The following is a 17,535-nucleotide window of genomic DNA, read 5'->3' as shown; positions in this document are numbered from 1 at the left end:
TGCATTTTTAAAAGTGTTGGCCTATGGTAGGTTTTTCAGTAAGTATTTGAGTAAGTGGTTGAATAAATGAGCAGAATAGTTCCATTGTTTCCACTGAGGGATGTGCCAGGTTTATATACTCAGTCCTCTGTTAAATGGATATTTGAGTTGTTTCTGGGTTTTCAGGATTTCACAGACGATATATCGACAAGCACCCTAGATTACTCTCGTGGAGATTGTGGTCTCCTCCTTTCCATCCACTCCCTCTCCTCCTGGTGACTAGTCTTACAACTACTCAGTTAACCAAACACACACCATGTAGGCCTAGATTCTTGCAGCATGAAAAGCCCACCCCTTGCTCTGATGCCATGCCAGGTCACTTCCTTGTGAATTAATTAGCATAATCCCATTTGATTATTGGCTCAGGGTTGTGCAAATGACCAGATTCAGATAAAGACATACAATATGATGACGTCTGCTGGGGCTATCTGGGAAAGACGGTTTCTAGATCTGGTGGGAGCAATTTTGTTTATTATCTCTTTCCCTGAATACAGAGAAGGGAGATTAGGGCCCTGAGGGCTTTTTGATCACAAGGCTTAATCCCTAGGATAAAGTGACAGAAATGGCAGTAAATGAGAGTAGTGCACAGGGCAGAGCCGGGAGTAAATTGGGTGCTTGACATTTTCGCACTGCTGAATCACAGCATCGCTGAAGCCTTCCTCATTTCCAAGAGTCCATTAATGCAAGACCTAATGAGCTGGATATTCTAGTCCTTGCAACCCAATGACTTCTAAATGCTACCCTCCCATGTATGCTTTGTTTTGTTTTTACATGCATGTTTTATTAGGATAGAGTTCTAGAAGTGAAGCTGCTGGGTCAGAGAGTACACAGATTTTACAGTTTAATGTAAATATACAAATTACAGAGGGTTAGATTTTAAAAAGAGAGACAGAAAGTGACAAGAGAAGCTAAAAAGGGACTACAGAATGGTATTAAGAAGTGGGTTTTTTTTTTTTTTTCCTGTACTTCTCTTCAGGCCTGCCCTGATCTCTCACCGTTTATCGCTCTCACTTAGCCAGCCAGGTCTCTGAATCTGCCCTCTACTTGGGCAGAGGTGGGTAGGCCTATACTGATGGTGGCGATGGAGTGGAATAGAAAGCATTTCAGAGGAAACAGGAGAAACGTTCAGCTCATTTGTTTCTGCACAGAGGCCTTGGGTGTTTAGCTAAGGTAGATCTATAGCTACCTATTTTAACAAAGAGGAGTCATGTATAAAATTAATTTAAGCTCTACACAAACATAAAAGCAATTCAATGAGAACTATGGAAATAAGACAGGACAGCTTAGTTATGATCAAATAGTTAGAAGACTTTAATGCAAAAAAAAAAAAAAAAAAAAAAGGAATTTGGGCTCCATCCTGGTGGCACTGACCAGGCAATATTAAGGGCTCAAGACTGCTCCCTATGAACACGCCATCCAGAGTTACAGAGGAATAGAGATTTGGTGATGGGGTGTGTACCTTCCCCTACTTTCCTCTTCCAAGATACCCAGTATGGACTGCATGACTGTGTCTCCCCACCAAATGTATGTGCTCAAACCCTAATCCACAGTGGGATGGTATTAGGGGACAGGGCCTTTGCAAGGTTTAGATGAGATCATAAAGATGGAACCTCTGTGATGGGATTAGTGTCCTAATAAGGAGAGACTAGAGCCCTCTCTTGACCCTGTGAGGACCCAGTGAGAAGGCCACTGTCTACATGCCAGAAGTGGGCCCCCACTTTTCTTTTTTTTTTCTTTTCAGTGTAACAGAATTCATTGTTTATGCGCCACACCCAGTGCTCCATGCAATACGTGCCCTCCATAATACCCACCACCTGGCTCCCCCGACCTCCCACCCCCCACCTCTTCAAAATCCTCAGATTGTTTTTCATAGTCCATAGTCTCTCATGGTTCATCTCCCCTTCCAGTTTCCCTCAACTACCTTCTCCTCTCCATCTCATTGAGATACCACCTTACACCAGTAAGAATGGCCAAAATTAGCAAGACAGGAAACAATGTGTGTTGGAGACGATGTAGAGAAAGGGGAACCTTCTTACACTCTTGGTGGGAATGCAAATTGGTGCAGCTACTTTGGAGAACAGTGTGGAGATTCCTTAAGAAATTAAAAATAGAGCTTCTCTATGACCCTGCAATTGAACTACTGGGTATTTACCCCAAAGATACAGATGTAGTGAAAAGAAGGGCCATCTTTACCCCAATGTTTATAGCAGCAATGGCCACGGTCGCCAAACTGTGGAAAGAACCAAGATGCCCTTCAATGGACGAATGGATAAGGAAGATGTGGTCCATATACACTATGGAGTATTACGCCTCCATCAGAAAGGATGAATACCCAACTTTTGTATCAACATGGACAGGACTGGAAGAGATTATGCTGAGTGAAATAAGTCAAGCAGAGAGAGTCAATTATAATATGGTTTCACTTATTTGTGGGGCCCCCACTATTTCAATGGCACCTTGATCTTGGACTTCCCAGCCTCCAGAACCATGAGAAATTAATTTATGGTTTAAGCCACCTAGTCTATGGCATTTTTGTTGTAACTGTCTAAACTGACTAAGATAAGATCCCTCCTTCACCTTATTAAGGAAGCTGGGAACATTTCTCCCTTTCAAACCTCCTCCACCTCCTCCAGTGTTTCCATGCTCAGATCCCATGATGTCTTTTTCCTGGATCCAGACCTCATATGCAGAAGAATCCTGTGTTGAGACTTGTACTCCAAGCCAACTCGGTAGCCAAATCTATGAACTTGGTGTATTAGATCTATTTTCTGCAAACATACTTGCATTTGCACTTCCTTTTTCTTATAGTTCAAAACACTACATTATTTGGCCTGAGATTTGGGGGACTGGTGGTGGAAGAGGGGCACAGATTGCCTGCAGACATCATCACTGCTATAGCAATAAAACCCCATAGGGAAAACAAGAAAGATCTTAGAGAATTGGAACACATACGTCAATAAAACCTTGGAGAATGCAGGAAATCAGTGATTTGTAAAAATTTCTTCACATGGTGGTTTTCGTCATCTAGCCTCACAGAGTTTCAGATAGATTAGAGCACAGAAGGTGACCATGGTGTCATGGCAATGGCAATGCATCAGCAATCAGGATAGCTGGAGCTTGGTCTCTGCCTGACTATGAGCTTGCCAAAGGACTTTGGCCAGTTGAATTTCACTTTCTGCACCTTGGTGTCATCCTCTGTTCAAAATGTGACAGTAACAATGACCTCTAGGCTTATCCATGCTTATACCCACAATAGATCACACAGAGCCAAGCAGATAGTAGGTGATCACTAAATTCACTTTGAGCAGGTGTAATGAATCATTCACTTTGAGCAGGTGTAATGAATCATAACCTAACCTCTCCATTTTATGCTCATGTAATAGTTCAATCCTATGTCCACCTTCTTACTAAGCAGCTGGTTTGAAGGGAAAGTTCATAAATACTAAGTCAGAACAGTTCATGGGCACAGGTGATGTGGAATAAACGTTTTTATTTAGATACTGTTTTAGGCATGGTTGGAAGTGAAATTGACCAAAAGAATGGTGCATAGAGCAATACACATCCTTACATGCTTAGTTGGCAGAAATGGTTTGCCGAATCCAGCTCACGTAGTTGCAGACCTTGGTGTAGACACCAGGTTTGCCCTTTTGAGCACAGCCAATACCCCAGGAGACAATGCCCTGGAGCTCTCTGTTGCAGACCACAGGGCCACCAGAGTCACCCTGTGCAAGAAGGAAGAGGCAGTAAGAACTCCCAACTATGCCAAGATGAGAGCAAAACTCAACATTGTTTCTCCATGACCCTGGGTCTGTTTTCCCACGTTGCTGATTCTCTAGGAAGCACCTTCCCTTCCCCGGGAAATCCAATTGTCAATCTCTGAATACATGGCTCTCTTTTCTCCTCCCATCTCTTAGCTCCTGCTTTTTTCTTAATGGCAGGCATGCAGGACCAAGAAGAAGTATAGGACTGGTGAGTGCAACGCTACCCAGCTAACCCTGCCTTTTTTCAGAAAGTTTCCTTCTGCAATATTGCTCCTCAGAAGGGCACCAGGATGTTCTGCTTCCACGCCATCTTCTGTGTATTTTTGGCCCTTAGCACTAGTTATTAATGTTTGAAAAAGATAATTTATCACTGATCCCAAATCTCTGTAGTCCCTTATAATCCATTACAGAGATAACTTTTCAGCCTGTGTTTTGGGAAAGGGAACTGTGGTGGAAGTGCATGAAGCTCAGCTGGAAGGAGTATAAAGAAACTGACCTGGCAAGAGTCCTTTCCACCCTGCATGTAGCCCAGACAGATCATGTTGCTGCTGATCTGACCAGGATAGGCATTGCGGCAAGTGCTGTCAGAGAGGATGGGAGCTTGAAGACACTGCAGGACATCAGGATACCTTTCTGTAGGGCAGGAGAGTAAAAATGGAAGACTATTACCTATAGGATTCCTGGAGATTTCTTTCCCTATCTCCCTTCACCTTCGCTATTCTCTCAGATTGCCAGTATCTTCTTCTTTAGAAGAGCAGTTGTTATCTGGAATGACTTCCAGTTTTAATCAACAAGTTGTTCTCTCTGATGTTAGCAGCAGTGACTACAGATCTCAAATCTAGAGACTTTCTCAAGCAGGTCTCTACTTTAGGCTGTACCAAATCCCTCTGTTCTGCTTACCTCCTCAGTTTGTACTTCTTTGCAAATCACTAATCACATTTCAGTTGAATATCTGCCATCTTTATCATGGCTCATTTTTGCTGTGTTTCCCAACAAAAGCATCTTCCTAAGATTCCATATCTACAAACAATCCTCTGGGGAAATTGGCCTAACAATTCAGACTAACTGAACCTCTGCATGTCCTTCACTTCTAGGATTTCCAGACCTGGTGCTTTTGCTCCAGGTGACACTTACGCCCAGTACTCAGGGTGTTCCCCCAGCCAGAGATGAGGCACTGGGTACCAGCAGCTGCACAGGATTTTGGCAGAGAGATAGAAGACACTCGAGAGTTGAGGGTGGCGGGAGAGCTCAGTTTAATCAGCATGATGTCATTATCCATAGTGTTTTGGTTGTATCTGGGGTGGCGGATGATCTTGGCTGAATTGATGAATTGCTCACCACCCTCAGAGACTGCGATGTTGTGTTCTCCCAGACGCACCTGGATTCGGCTGGATCAAAGAATGCAAAGCTTTTAAGGACCAAGTTGAGCTTTTCCCTTTTCCCAGTTCACCTGTCATGAGCATTGGCACGAACACCATCCCCCATAAGCATTTCCACACACAGAAAATTGTGCATTAAGATAGCCCTATCAGACATGGTGCAGGGGACCATGACTTTAAGGTGGGTGTCCCTACCAGTACAGACTCACAGCCCACCATCTTGTTAGAAGGTTAGTTCCCATGACTAGTGATGCCAATAAAACGATGTTAGGTGAAGCAGGAATTGGTGATGACTTCTCAGCACCTGCCACTTCTCCTCTGGTTCAGATTATGTATTATTCTGGGGAGATGTGGCAGGAATCAGAAACATGACAGAAATTTAAGGAGGCAGAATGAACTATGTTCATTTTCAATATTGTACTGCAGGCTTCATGTGGATTATTTCCTCCATATTGAGCTATAATGATTAAGAATATTTATTGATTCATGCTCTTGAGCTAGTTCAGAGTATTCTTCATCACTCACTAGTTCCCCTCTCCCCATGTCTTTGGTACCATCACTTGGAAGGACATCAGGGAACTCTAAGTTTACCTTTCCATGTAAAATTCCCTCCATATATCATTGAGTGCCTGGGGGGAAAGATTAGCCTTCTAGAAATGAACGCTCCCCCCCCTCAAGCATAACTGTGTAGTTTACCCTGATTGTTCTTTGGCTTTGCTGGGGCATGAGTTGTTCTGAGAAAACAGGGAGGTGAGGACTGGTTACTTACGACTTGTAGCAGTGAGCTGCAGACACCACCCACTGGGAATTGATGAGGGATCCACCACAGAAGTGATAGCCCGAGTTCAGGGACACCTGGTAGGGAACAGAATTCCTCTGACAGGTGTAGCCCCCAACGATCTTGTCATCGTCATCAATGGGGAAAGCAGCTGACCAGGAAAAGTTGGAAAGAATCCGTTAAACAGATCCATCTTGGAATTTCTACTTACCGCCAAGTTTTGGGGCATTGATTATAAAAGAGAAGATCATTTTTTCCTGTCACACATAATCAGGAAATGGCGATAGCATAATTACTATATGATATTTTCCAAAATCTTATTATTCAATACCCTTAACACATACCCTATTTATACTTTTATAACTATCTAATTTTTTAAATTTATGTTTTAAATTTGATAAATATACTGTTTTCTACATATGCAACACACACACATGCACATACACACACATAAATAGTCTCTTCCTCAGAGACTATTTATGTAAAAAATGCCGTGAACATTACTATCTAAGTAAAGAATACTTTTTGTACAAAACTTTGCTCAGCAGAAATGCAAATAGGTGTTCAATAATGTTTTGCAGTAACCATACTTAAGTTTATATATAATAGTTGGTATAGGGTAGATATCCTCATGAAGTAACAGAAAGGAACGTTTTAGAAGACTCCTAAGAATGTTTTAGCCTAGAAGGAATTGGGAGTTTTGTACTCTTGCTCCCCCAATTTCTATCTGGGTTCTTGTCTAAAATTTTCATGACATAATTTCATGGAACATTTTATGGTTTCCCTTTCCAGCCTTTCCCCTTATGTCAATTACCCTTATAACATTTTAAAATCCATTCAGCATTCTAAAATCTGCCCACCACTTTATTAAGATTTCTGTGGCTCCTAAAGTCAATGATTGTGTTATACATACTCTATTGTTCAAGTATTTAAAAGTAATTTTGGGAAAGATATTTCCACATGTATAGACTAATGTATTGAATTTATAATCTTCCAATTCAGGAAAGTTTCATTGTAAGATTTGTATAAAATTTGTTAGTATGAAAAGCCAGAAATAAACATTTTTCTTTCTTCTGATGATTAAATGATATGTTATTTTTCACCAGAGAGATTTCATTAGCAAGGATGTTGTAAAACCTAGCCCCTAGCTTTTATTCATAAGAAATGAAGTACCTTCACTTGTCAAGATCTCTGTGAAGATGTCTGTTGGTGTAGAGGAGACTTGGGCTTTGACCTACATAGCCTCTTCAATGAGCCCAAGACTAGTCACTAGTCCCAATTTTATCTCCCAATGATTAACTTCAAATGCTCAGAAAGGTCAAAACAACATTTCCTTAATGTGGAAATATCTTTTCTGTTTCTCTCTTTCTCCATAGATTTTACCTTGAAGTTCAGGGCAATTTCTTCCTCTTTATACTTTCTACGCTAAGTACTCTTGCTCACTATCATCTTTCCCCCCACTAGGGAGATTAAATTATGTATAGACATTGTAGAACTCTAGTCCCTCCCTTTATGGTGGTTTTGGTTACCCTTGGTTCACCAGAGTCAAGAAGCAGATGATCCATTTTCTGATGTATCCTCTGAAAGTCATTAGTAGCCTAACACTAGGTCACAATTCCTATGTCATTTACCCCACCTCTCCCTACATGCCCATCATGTAGGCATTTTATCATCTCACATCATCAGAAGAAAATTGAGTACAGTACATTAAGATATTTTGAGAGAGAGAGAGACAGAAGAGCATAGTCATATAACTTTTATAACACCATATTGTTATAATTTTCTATGATATACTAAATTTGTTGTTAATCCCTTACTGTTCCCAACTTGTAAATTAAACTTTATCATGGGTATGTATATGTGGGGAAAGGAAACGTAGTCTAATAGGGTTCAGTATAATCTGTGGCTTCAGGCATCTAGTGGGGGTGGATGTAGCTGCCACAGAGAAAAGGGTACTACTATATACACTGTCCTTTCAATATTTTAAGCTTCCTAAGTACAGAGACGCTATTCCACATTCATCGTTGTCTTCCAGAGTACAAACTGCAAACAAATACATCAAGGGCATACACAGAATCATTTATTATTATAGACTCACCAGCAGCTCCCAGCAGGGCAAGGAAGATGAAGGTCTTCATGGTTGCTCCCTGGAATTTGACTGAGGAATGTGATGAACATCTCTCATCTACAGCTATTTATACCTCCAGGTCTGACATCAACACCCATGGCCATGGGTGCCAGAAAACTGATTTTATTGGAAACTTGTTAATCTGAATTTATAATTCAATTTTGTGCCAAATCAAAGATAATTCAGTATCAGATTTAAACATTATCTTTTGTCTACTTTTCCAGAAGGTTATGGGAATGGAAGTAATAAACCCATCTGGTATGTTGTGTTCCCCATAATACAGAAGTAAGTTGGAGCAAGGCCATGGAATGAGGCTCATTCCTGGGTGTCCTCAGTTCCAGGCAAAGGTCTTAGGTATTTGGTTGTCTCAACTATGAACTTTTATCTTGAGGACCATCTTGAACACTACTCCCTTGATGTTTAATTAACATTGACTCTTTCACAATTATATAATTTTTCTGTGATATCTCTGGTCTTGGATATCCATGTTAACTTTTCATTATTAATAGGGACACCTTGTTTCCTTGAGAAAAGAAAAATGTTCTGAATTGAAGCTATGATCGGTCTAGATGGAAGAGTGAAAGAATCAGATTTACTGGAACTTACTATATATTTTACATATATAAAAACATTGCATATATTAATTTAGTAATTCTCATTACAACTCTAGGAACTACCTATTACTACCCCATTTTACATATGGGAAAACAGAGGCACACGAAATTGCAGGAACTTGACCGAAACCACATAGCAAGTATACAGTGGGGTCAGGATTCCAACCCAGGAAATCTGGCTTCGGAGTCTCTGTGCTTAACTGCTGTATAGCACTTCATTAAGTTTGCCACATTCTGGATAGTGTGATAATGCAGAAATCTTGGCCAACAATAAGAGAATCCATATTTATGGAGTGCTTCTTATGTGTCAGGCACTGTGAATGGGATTTATATCCATCAATTCATTCGATCCTTACCAACTGCTTTATAAGTGTTCTATTTTTTACCATTTTATAGATGGGGAGGTTGAAGCTTAGAGAAATTACATGTTTTGCTCAAAGTTTTATATACTTTAGTGATCAACACAGGGTTCAAACTCAAGCAGCTTCATTTCTGAGGCCGTGGCCTCCACTGTAATGCCATAAATGTAATAAACATAATAAATCTAACTCTACCAAATTAAAATGACTCTAGGGACCAGATGAAATTCTTGGAAATATCTAAGAAATGTGTTCCTGGAGCAGGAGTTCTCATAATTATTATTATTATTATTATTATTATTATTATTATTTTTAAAAGATCCTATTTACTTGACAGAAAGAGAGAACTCACAAGTAGGCAGAGAGGCAGGCAGAGAGGCAGGCAGAGAGAGGGGAGAAAGCAGGCTCCCCGCAGAGCAGAGAGCCCGACATGGGGCTTGATCCCAGGACCCTGGGATCCGAGCTGAAGGCAGAGGCTTTAACCCACCGAGCCACCCAGGTGCCCCAGGAGTTGTCATAATTAATGAGGCATGGCAGAAACTTCCAGAATAAGTGAATCTCAGGAAGAACTAAACTCTAGCTGCATATAACCAGATTCTCCTCCTACACATCATAATGACCTACCAGGATGTTACATCTACTTTAGCAAATCCTCCTTCACGAGTAGTTTATTTCCTTTACCTTTGAAATGTTGCTGATAAAAAGATGACTAACTAGAAGGCAGGATTGCATTTGGGACCAGGTAATTCTGTGTTGTGGGGAACTGCTCTGCACTCTATAGGATATTTGTAAGCATCTCTTGCCTTAGTTATAAGTACCATCAGCCCCTCCTCCCAATTATGATAACCAAAATGTCTCCAGACATTGTTAAATGTTCCCTTGGGATCAAAATCATCCCCAGCTGGGAACAACTGATCTAAGGAAAATAGACAGGCAAAGTAGCTTCTAAGGCCATAGCCATGAGAAAGTGCCTTGAACATTAGGACAAAGTAGGCACTCGTTAACTACTGCATGAACAACACATAAGGCAGACGGTTGCCACTGATCCCTAAAAACCAGGGAAACTATGGAAAGGTCCAGGCTCACAATGAAGAAGAGAGAGCTTTCTCATCTTGTCCAATTATCTTCCATTTTGACACCTCCATGTTGAGGTGTTAGAAGATGTATAATCCTGTATCAACCCAAGAACTTCCCCTGAACCTCATCAGAGATCTTAGTCCATATGGAAAACACAATGTCTTAGAGCAGTTTCCACAATAATTGGCTCGTGAGCTGCTACATTTCAGGGAGTTCTCTCTGGTGCATTGGGCTTTATCACTAGGACCCTTCTTCCTGGAAAGGGAACTGTGAGGGTTGCTAAAGAAGGGGAATTATTTAGGATCAATTACAAATTCCCAAATAAACATGGACCCTTCTGGGGGCAGTGTGATGATTCTTCAGTCATCCAAAGCAGGAGCAGGGATGTGGGGGAAAACAGCACGTGATTGTTTCTGGGCTTTAAGTTATTCCCAAATAACTCCCACATGTTGCATGGAAACCACTGAACACAATCCCTGTAATGTAAATGACGTTTTGAGTTTTAAATAAACTTTTTTCCTGAACCTCATCTCAAGAAAAGATGTTGATATGTCATGGGTTGGTGAATTTTTATCTAATGTATGTATGTTAAAAGTAACCTATGCTATTTAATAATACAGCTCTTTAAATAATAGTGGTTGTTTGTGTGCTGCTTGATACCAGGTTGAAGATTGGTCATTTTAGTATGTGTTTCCAAAGAAAGTACATGATGAAGATGTTTGGAGATGCACATTGCCTAGTGCATTATTACATATTAGGTAGAGGGCTGGCTGGACAAAATGAGAATGGAAATCCTCAAGGATCATTGATGGTGGTGGCTGTGCCAGCTGCTGGGGATAGAAGGCCTATGGAGCTGAGCAGATCTGGAGATTAAAGAAAAAAAGAAAAGCACAGCAAGTGGAAAAGACTAGGAGAACACTCAGTGCTGGAGGCCAGGAGAATACGAGTCTGTATGAGGTATCTCTGTACATAAGCATCATGTCGTCATTTAAATGGGTGAACAAACCCGAAGATAACCCTTGCACCATTGTGTGGGAGCTCAGACCTACAGGACATATTTTGCTTCTGAAATACTGTGAATCATTCTGTGAAATTGGGGCCTGGAGAACTGGGTTGAAATTTCCCAGATTCAAGAGACATACATACACTTTATGTGTGCAAAACATCTATCCTCAATAACATCGATGAATTCTTATTTACAGTCAACAATAGACATGCCACAGTGTGTGTATGTGTGTGTGGGGGGTCTCCTTCTTCAGTCACATCCATGAAAAGAGCCACGTGCTGTGTGTGGGAATGCCCACATTCCTTTGGCTCAGCAGGACATGTTGGTACCTATACTTTTTTCCTAACTTCAAACACATGGTGTCCCAGAGGCATGTGTTTGTATTTAATGAATCTGTATTTGTCACCTTTTTTTCCCATGGACATGGCTTAGTGGCCTTGAAGGACTATTTAAACTTGTGCCTGAATGGGGGGCTGGCTGCGCTTCTGCTAATATATTCACATTTATATTGGCAAAAGCAAGGGTGTCTGGCCTCTGAAAGCAATTTTAAGATCTTTTCCTTAATGGATCTTTTCTTTTTTCTTTTTTTTTGACATAGTAATACATTTTATTTTTTTAAAATTTTTTTCATTGATTTTTTTTAACTTTCTTTTCAGTGTAACAGTATTCATTGTTTTTATACCACACCCAGTGCTCCATGCAATACGTGTCCTCTCCAATACCCACCACCTGGTGCCCCCAACCTCCCACCCCCTTCCCCTTCAAAACCCTCAGGTTGTTTTTCAGTGTCCATAGTCTTTCATGGTTCTCCTCCCCTTCCAATTTCCCTCAACTCCCTTCTCTCTATCTCCCAATGTCCTCCATGCTATTTGTTATGCTCCACAAATAAGTGAAACCATATGATAATTGATTCTCTCTGCTTGACCTATTTCACTCAGCATAATCTTTTCTGTCCCATCTATGTTGCTACAAAAGTTGGGTATTCATCCTTTCTGATGGAGGCATAATACTCCATAGTGTATATGGACCACATCTTCCTTATCCATTCATCCGTTGAAGGGCATCTTGGTTCTTTCCACAGTTTGGCGACCGTGGCCATTGCTGCTGTAAACATTGGGGTACAGATGGCCCTTCTTTTCACTACGTCTGTATTTTGGGGGTAAATACCCAGTAGTGCAATTGCAGGGTCATAGGGAAGCTCTATTTTTAATTTCTTGAGGAATATCCACACTGTTCTCCAAAGTGGCTGCACCAACTTACATTCCCACCAACAGTGGGAAAGGGTTCCCCTTTCCCCATATCCTTTCCAACACAGGTTGTTCCCTGTCTTGCTAATTTTGGCCATTCTAACTGATGTAAGGTGATATCTCAAGGTGGTTTTAATTTGAATCTCCCTAATGGCTAGTGATGATGAACATTTTTTCATGTGTCTGATAGCCATTTGTATGTCTTCATTGGAGAAGTGTCTGTTCATATCTTCTGCCCATTTTTTGATATGATTATCAGTTTTGTATGTGTTGATTTTGAGGAGTTCTTTATAGATACTGGATATCAACCTTTTGTCTGTACTGTCATTTGCAAATATCTTCTCCCATTCCATGAGTTGCCTCTTTGTTTTGTTGACTATTTCCTTTGCTGTGCAGAAGCTTTTGATCTTGATGAAGTCCCAAAAGTTCATTTTCGCTTTTGTTTCCTTTGCCTTTGGAGACATATCTTGAAAGAAGTTGCTGTGGCTGATATCAAAGAGGTTACTGCCTATGTTGTCATCTAGGATTCCAATGGATTCCTGTCACACATTGAGGTCTTTTATCCATTTTGAGTTTATCTTTGTGTACAGTGTAAGAGAATGGTCGAGTTTCATTCTTCTACATATAGCTGTCCAATTTTTCCAGCACGATTTTTTTCTTTAGATTTTATTTATTTATCAGAGAGAGAGGGCGAGAGAGCAAGCACAGGCAGACAGAATGGCAGGCAGAGGCAGAGGGAGAAGCAGGCTCCCTGCCGAGCAAGGAGCCTGATGCAGGACTCGATCCCAGAACGCTGGGATCATGACTTGAGCCGAAGGCAGCCACTTAACCAACTGAGCCACCCAGGCGTCCCCCCAGCACGATTTATTGAAGAGACTGTCTTTTTACCACTGTATATTTTTTCCTGCTTTGCTGAAGATTATTTGACCATAGAGTTGAGGGTCCATATCTGGACTCTCTAATCTGTTCCACTGGTCGGATGTTTCTGTTTTTATGCCAGTACCATGCTGTCTTGGTGATCACAGCTTTGTAATAAAGCTTGAAATCAGGTAACATGATGCCGCCAGTTTTTTTTTTTTTTCAACATTTCCTTAGTGATTCGGGATCTCTTCTGATTCCATACAAATTTTAGGATTATTTGCTCCAGCTCTTTGAAAAATACCAGTGGAATTTTGATCGGAATGGCATTAAAAGTACAGATTGCTCTCGGCAGTATAGACATTTTAAGAATGTTTATTCTTCTAATCCGAGAGCATGGAAGGGACATCATAGATATATACAGAACATTCCACCCTAAAACAACAGAATACTCATTCTTTTCAAGTATACATGGAACCTTCTCCAGAATAGACCACACACTGGGTCACAAATCAGGACTCAACTGATACCAAAAGACTGAGATTATTCACTGCATATTCTCAGATCACAATGCTTTAAAACTGGAGCTCAATCACAAGGAAAAGTTTGGAAGGAACTCAAGCACCTGGAAGCTAAAGACCACCTTGCTTAAGAATGCTTGGATCAACCAGGAGATCAAATAAGAATTTAAACAATTCATGGATACCAATGAGAATGAAGACACTTCGGTTCAAAACCTATGGGATACAGCAAAGGCGGTCCTAAGGGGGAAATACATAGCCATCCAAACCTCCCTCAAAAAAATTGAAAAATCCAGGGCGCCTGGGTGGCTCAGTGGTTTAAGCCTCTGCCTTCAGCTCAGGTCATGATCTCAGGGTCCTGGGATCGAGTCCCACATCGGGCTCTCTGCTCAGCGGGGAGCCTGCTTCCTCCTCTCCCTCTCTGCCTGCCTCTCTGCCTACTTGTGATCTCTGTCTGTCAAATAAATAAATAAAATCTTAAAAAAAAAAAAATTGAAAAATCCAGAATACACCAGCTGTCTCTACACCTTAAAGACCTGGAGAATCAACAACAAATCAAACCAACTCCACACATAAGAAGGGAAGTAATCAAGATTAGAGCAGAGATCAATGAGGTAGAAACTAGAGATACAGTAGAACGTATCAATGAAACTAGAAACTGGTTCTTTAAATGAATCAATAAGATCGATACACCATTGGCCACACTAATCCAAAAGAAAAGAAAGAAAGCTCAAATTAATAAAATTATGAATTAAAAGGAGTGATCACAACTAACACCAAGGAAGTAGAAACACTCATCAGAAGTTATTATCAACAGTTATATGCCAATAAGCTAAGCAACCTAGATGAAATGGATGCATTCATGGAAAACTATAAACTCCCAAAATTGAACCAAGAAGAAATTGACAACCTGAATAGACTGACAATCTAGTAACGAGATTGAAGCAGTGATCAAAAACCTCCCAAAAAACAAGAGCCCAGGACCTGATGAATTCCCTGAGGAATTCTACCAAACTTTCAAAGAAGAAATAACACCTATTCTCCTGAAGCTGTTTCAAAAAATTGAAGCAGAAGGAAAACTTCCATACTCTTTTTATGAAGCCAGCATTACTCTGAACCCCAAACCAGGCAAAGACCCCACTAAAAAAGGAGAATTTCAGATGAATATCCCTGATGAATATGGATGCTAAGATTCTCAACAAGATCCTAGCAAACAGGATCCAACAGCACATTAAAAAGATTATCCACCATGACCAGGTGGGATTCATCCCTGAGTTACAAGGATGGTTCAACATTCGCAAATCAATCAATGTGATAAAACAAATCAATAAGAGAAGAGAGAAGAACCACATGGTCCTCTCAATTGATGCAGAAAAAGCATTTGACAAAATCCAGCATCCATTCCTGATTAAAACGCTTCAGAGTATAGGGATAGAGGGAACATTCCTGAACTTGATAAATTCTATCTATGAAAGACCCACAGCAAATATCATCCTCAATGGGAAAAAGCTTGCAACCTTTCCACTGAGATCAGGAACACAAGGATGCCCACTCTCACCACTCTTGTTCAACATAGTATTAGAAGTCCTAGCAACAGCAATCAAACAACAAAGAGAAATAAAAGGTATCCAAATTGGCAATGAAGAAGTCAAACTCTCTCTCTTCGCAGATGACATGATTCTTTATATGGAAAACCCCAAAGACTCCACCCCCAAACTACTAGAACTCATGCAGCAATTCAGTAACGTGGCAGGATACAAAGTCAATAATCAGTGGCTTTCTTATACACTAACTTTGAAAATACAGAAAAGGAAATTAGAGAATCCATTCCATTTACTATAGCACCAAGACCCATAAGATACCTGCGAATAAATCTAACCAAAGAGGTAAAGGATCTGTACTCAAGGAACTACAGAACACTCATGAAAGAAATTGAAGAAGAAATAATGGATCTTTTCTTTAATGGAGTCTGTTTTTCTTTTTCCTTACCTCTTCCAGCCACTTTCCTGGCTAATACAATGTGAGTGCCTGAGGCCATTACTGGCTCTTTACCACTCCAACAGGAAGGGAAATTTTTAAAGAAGGATTCTGATCCCCAGAAAGAGATAGACTAAGTTACTGAAAAACTGAAATAAGCAATCAGGGCAACAAGACTATAAAAAGGAACAAGTTACAAAGCATGTGCTTGTGTCATAAACTTGATGTTAACCGGGCAGTCTATGCGAAGCTGAATTTCTAATCATTGCCATTAGGCAGAAAATCAGTGGTGGCAAAGAGAATGGAATTTCTTGGTAAAGTGAACCCTGGACCCAGACAGGTTTCCTTGAGAACACTGCTCAAAAATGCAATTGGCTTGAGGAGATTTCTATTCTAGCTCCAAGGGATTCTCTCCAGAAAACTGCAGGCAGGGCTTAGCAAGTTTTGGGTTGTTTTTTTTGTTTATTTGTTTGTTTGTTTGTTTTTTGTAAAGAGCCCAACAGTAAATGGTTTAGGGACTACAGGCAATGCATTCTCTGCCACGACTGCCCTCAATTTGCTGCATGAAAGCAGGGTGTGCACGGGTGGGGACAGCTAAGTTCCAGGAAACCTATTTGCTAAAACATGCTGCAGTCCAATTTGTCCCTGGGTTGTTGACCTGTTTGTTGACCCTGCTCTAGAATATAAGGAGAGAACCATTTATTTTTTTTAAAGATTTTATTTATTTATTTGACACAGAGAGAGTGATCACAAGTAGGCAGAGAGGCAGACAGAGAGAGGGAAGCAGGCTCCTCGCTGAGCAGAAAGCCCAGTGCGGGGGCTCAGTCCCAGGACCTGAGATCATGACCTAAGCCAAAGACAGAGGCTTAACCCACGGAGCCACCCAGGTGCCCCAAGAAAGGAACCATTTAAATGTCCTATATCTTGACTTAAAATTGAATGGTGGTTCAGTTTCAATGATCAGGTGGCTTGAAATAAAACTAGTAATCTTAAGAGACCTAGCTCCTGCGGCCTTTACTTCAAGAAAAGCTTTAAGGAGAAAGTAAGAAGTGGGAGACTGGGGATTTAGGGCTGGGCTATCAGAGTGACACAGAACAAGGCAGAACAAAGAAGAGAATCATGGAGGCAGAAACTTGTACCGAAGTATGAGACACAATAAAATTCTGGGAAAGAACGTTTTTATCTGGCCACCAGAGTTCAGGCTTTCATTCTGTTGCTAGCTTCTCTTTGGGGGGTCTTTGCACATTAATATCCTCATGTATAAAATGAACACCCACATAAAACCATGAGGAAATAAGAGTGAAAGACCCGCGGATCCCCTTACCCAAGAATCCAACACTGCCACTGGATGCAAACAGCAAGACGTTTATTGTCACGCAGGTACCGGCGGGTGGTCGGCAGCTCCAGCTAACCGAGCACACCGACCGGAGTGAAGCGGGGTCTTTTATAGGAAGGTACAAGCAAGTTTTGGGTGGGGTGCAACTGATTGGTGGACAGTTTGAACTTTTGAAAAAGGCATACTTGGTGTTCGTGGATTGGCCCTGGAAGACCCCCCTCGCGCGAAGAGAAAAGCGGGAAGGGGAAACAAAGAGGGGAAGTTTGACCTTATTACTGGGCAGAAAGGCATCCTGTCTACGTGACCTATGTGACCATGCAGCCCCCTTGCCTACGTGACCTACGGGACCATGCCCCGGCTATTAGGAGAGGGTATCTTGTTCAAACAGGAGTCGAGTGTCATGCCCTAAAAGCCAAGCTGTTACAGAAAGGCAAAAGAGCAGTTACATTGAATTC

The 17,535-nt window shown here is 41.1% G+C and overlaps 1 protein-coding gene across 1 annotated transcript; it reads right to left on the bottom strand.

The window, feature by feature from the left end:
* Nucleotides 1–3,611: 3,611 nt before the first annotated feature.
* LOC132014888 (serine protease 1) lies at nucleotides 3,612–8,095 on the bottom strand. The gene is made up of 5 exons (XM_059395584.1): nucleotides 8,056–8,095; nucleotides 5,949–6,108; nucleotides 4,931–5,188; nucleotides 4,297–4,429; nucleotides 3,612–3,761 (listed from the first exon to the last, which is right to left on the bottom strand). The coding sequence occupies exons 1-5, from the start codon at nucleotides 8,093–8,095 to the stop codon at nucleotides 3,612–3,614; spliced, it is 741 nt and encodes a 246-aa protein (XP_059251567.1).
* Nucleotides 8,096–17,535: the final 9,440 nt, after the last annotated feature.

Source organism: Mustela nigripes, chromosome 4 (assembly GCF_022355385.1).
Source record: "Mustela nigripes isolate SB6536 chromosome 4, MUSNIG.SB6536, whole genome shotgun sequence".
Classification (NCBI taxonomy): Eukaryota; Metazoa; Chordata; class Mammalia; order Carnivora; family Mustelidae; genus Mustela; species Mustela nigripes.
The sequence above is the reverse complement of the archived record's forward strand: the minus strand, read 5'-3'. Positions and strand labels throughout refer to the sequence as shown.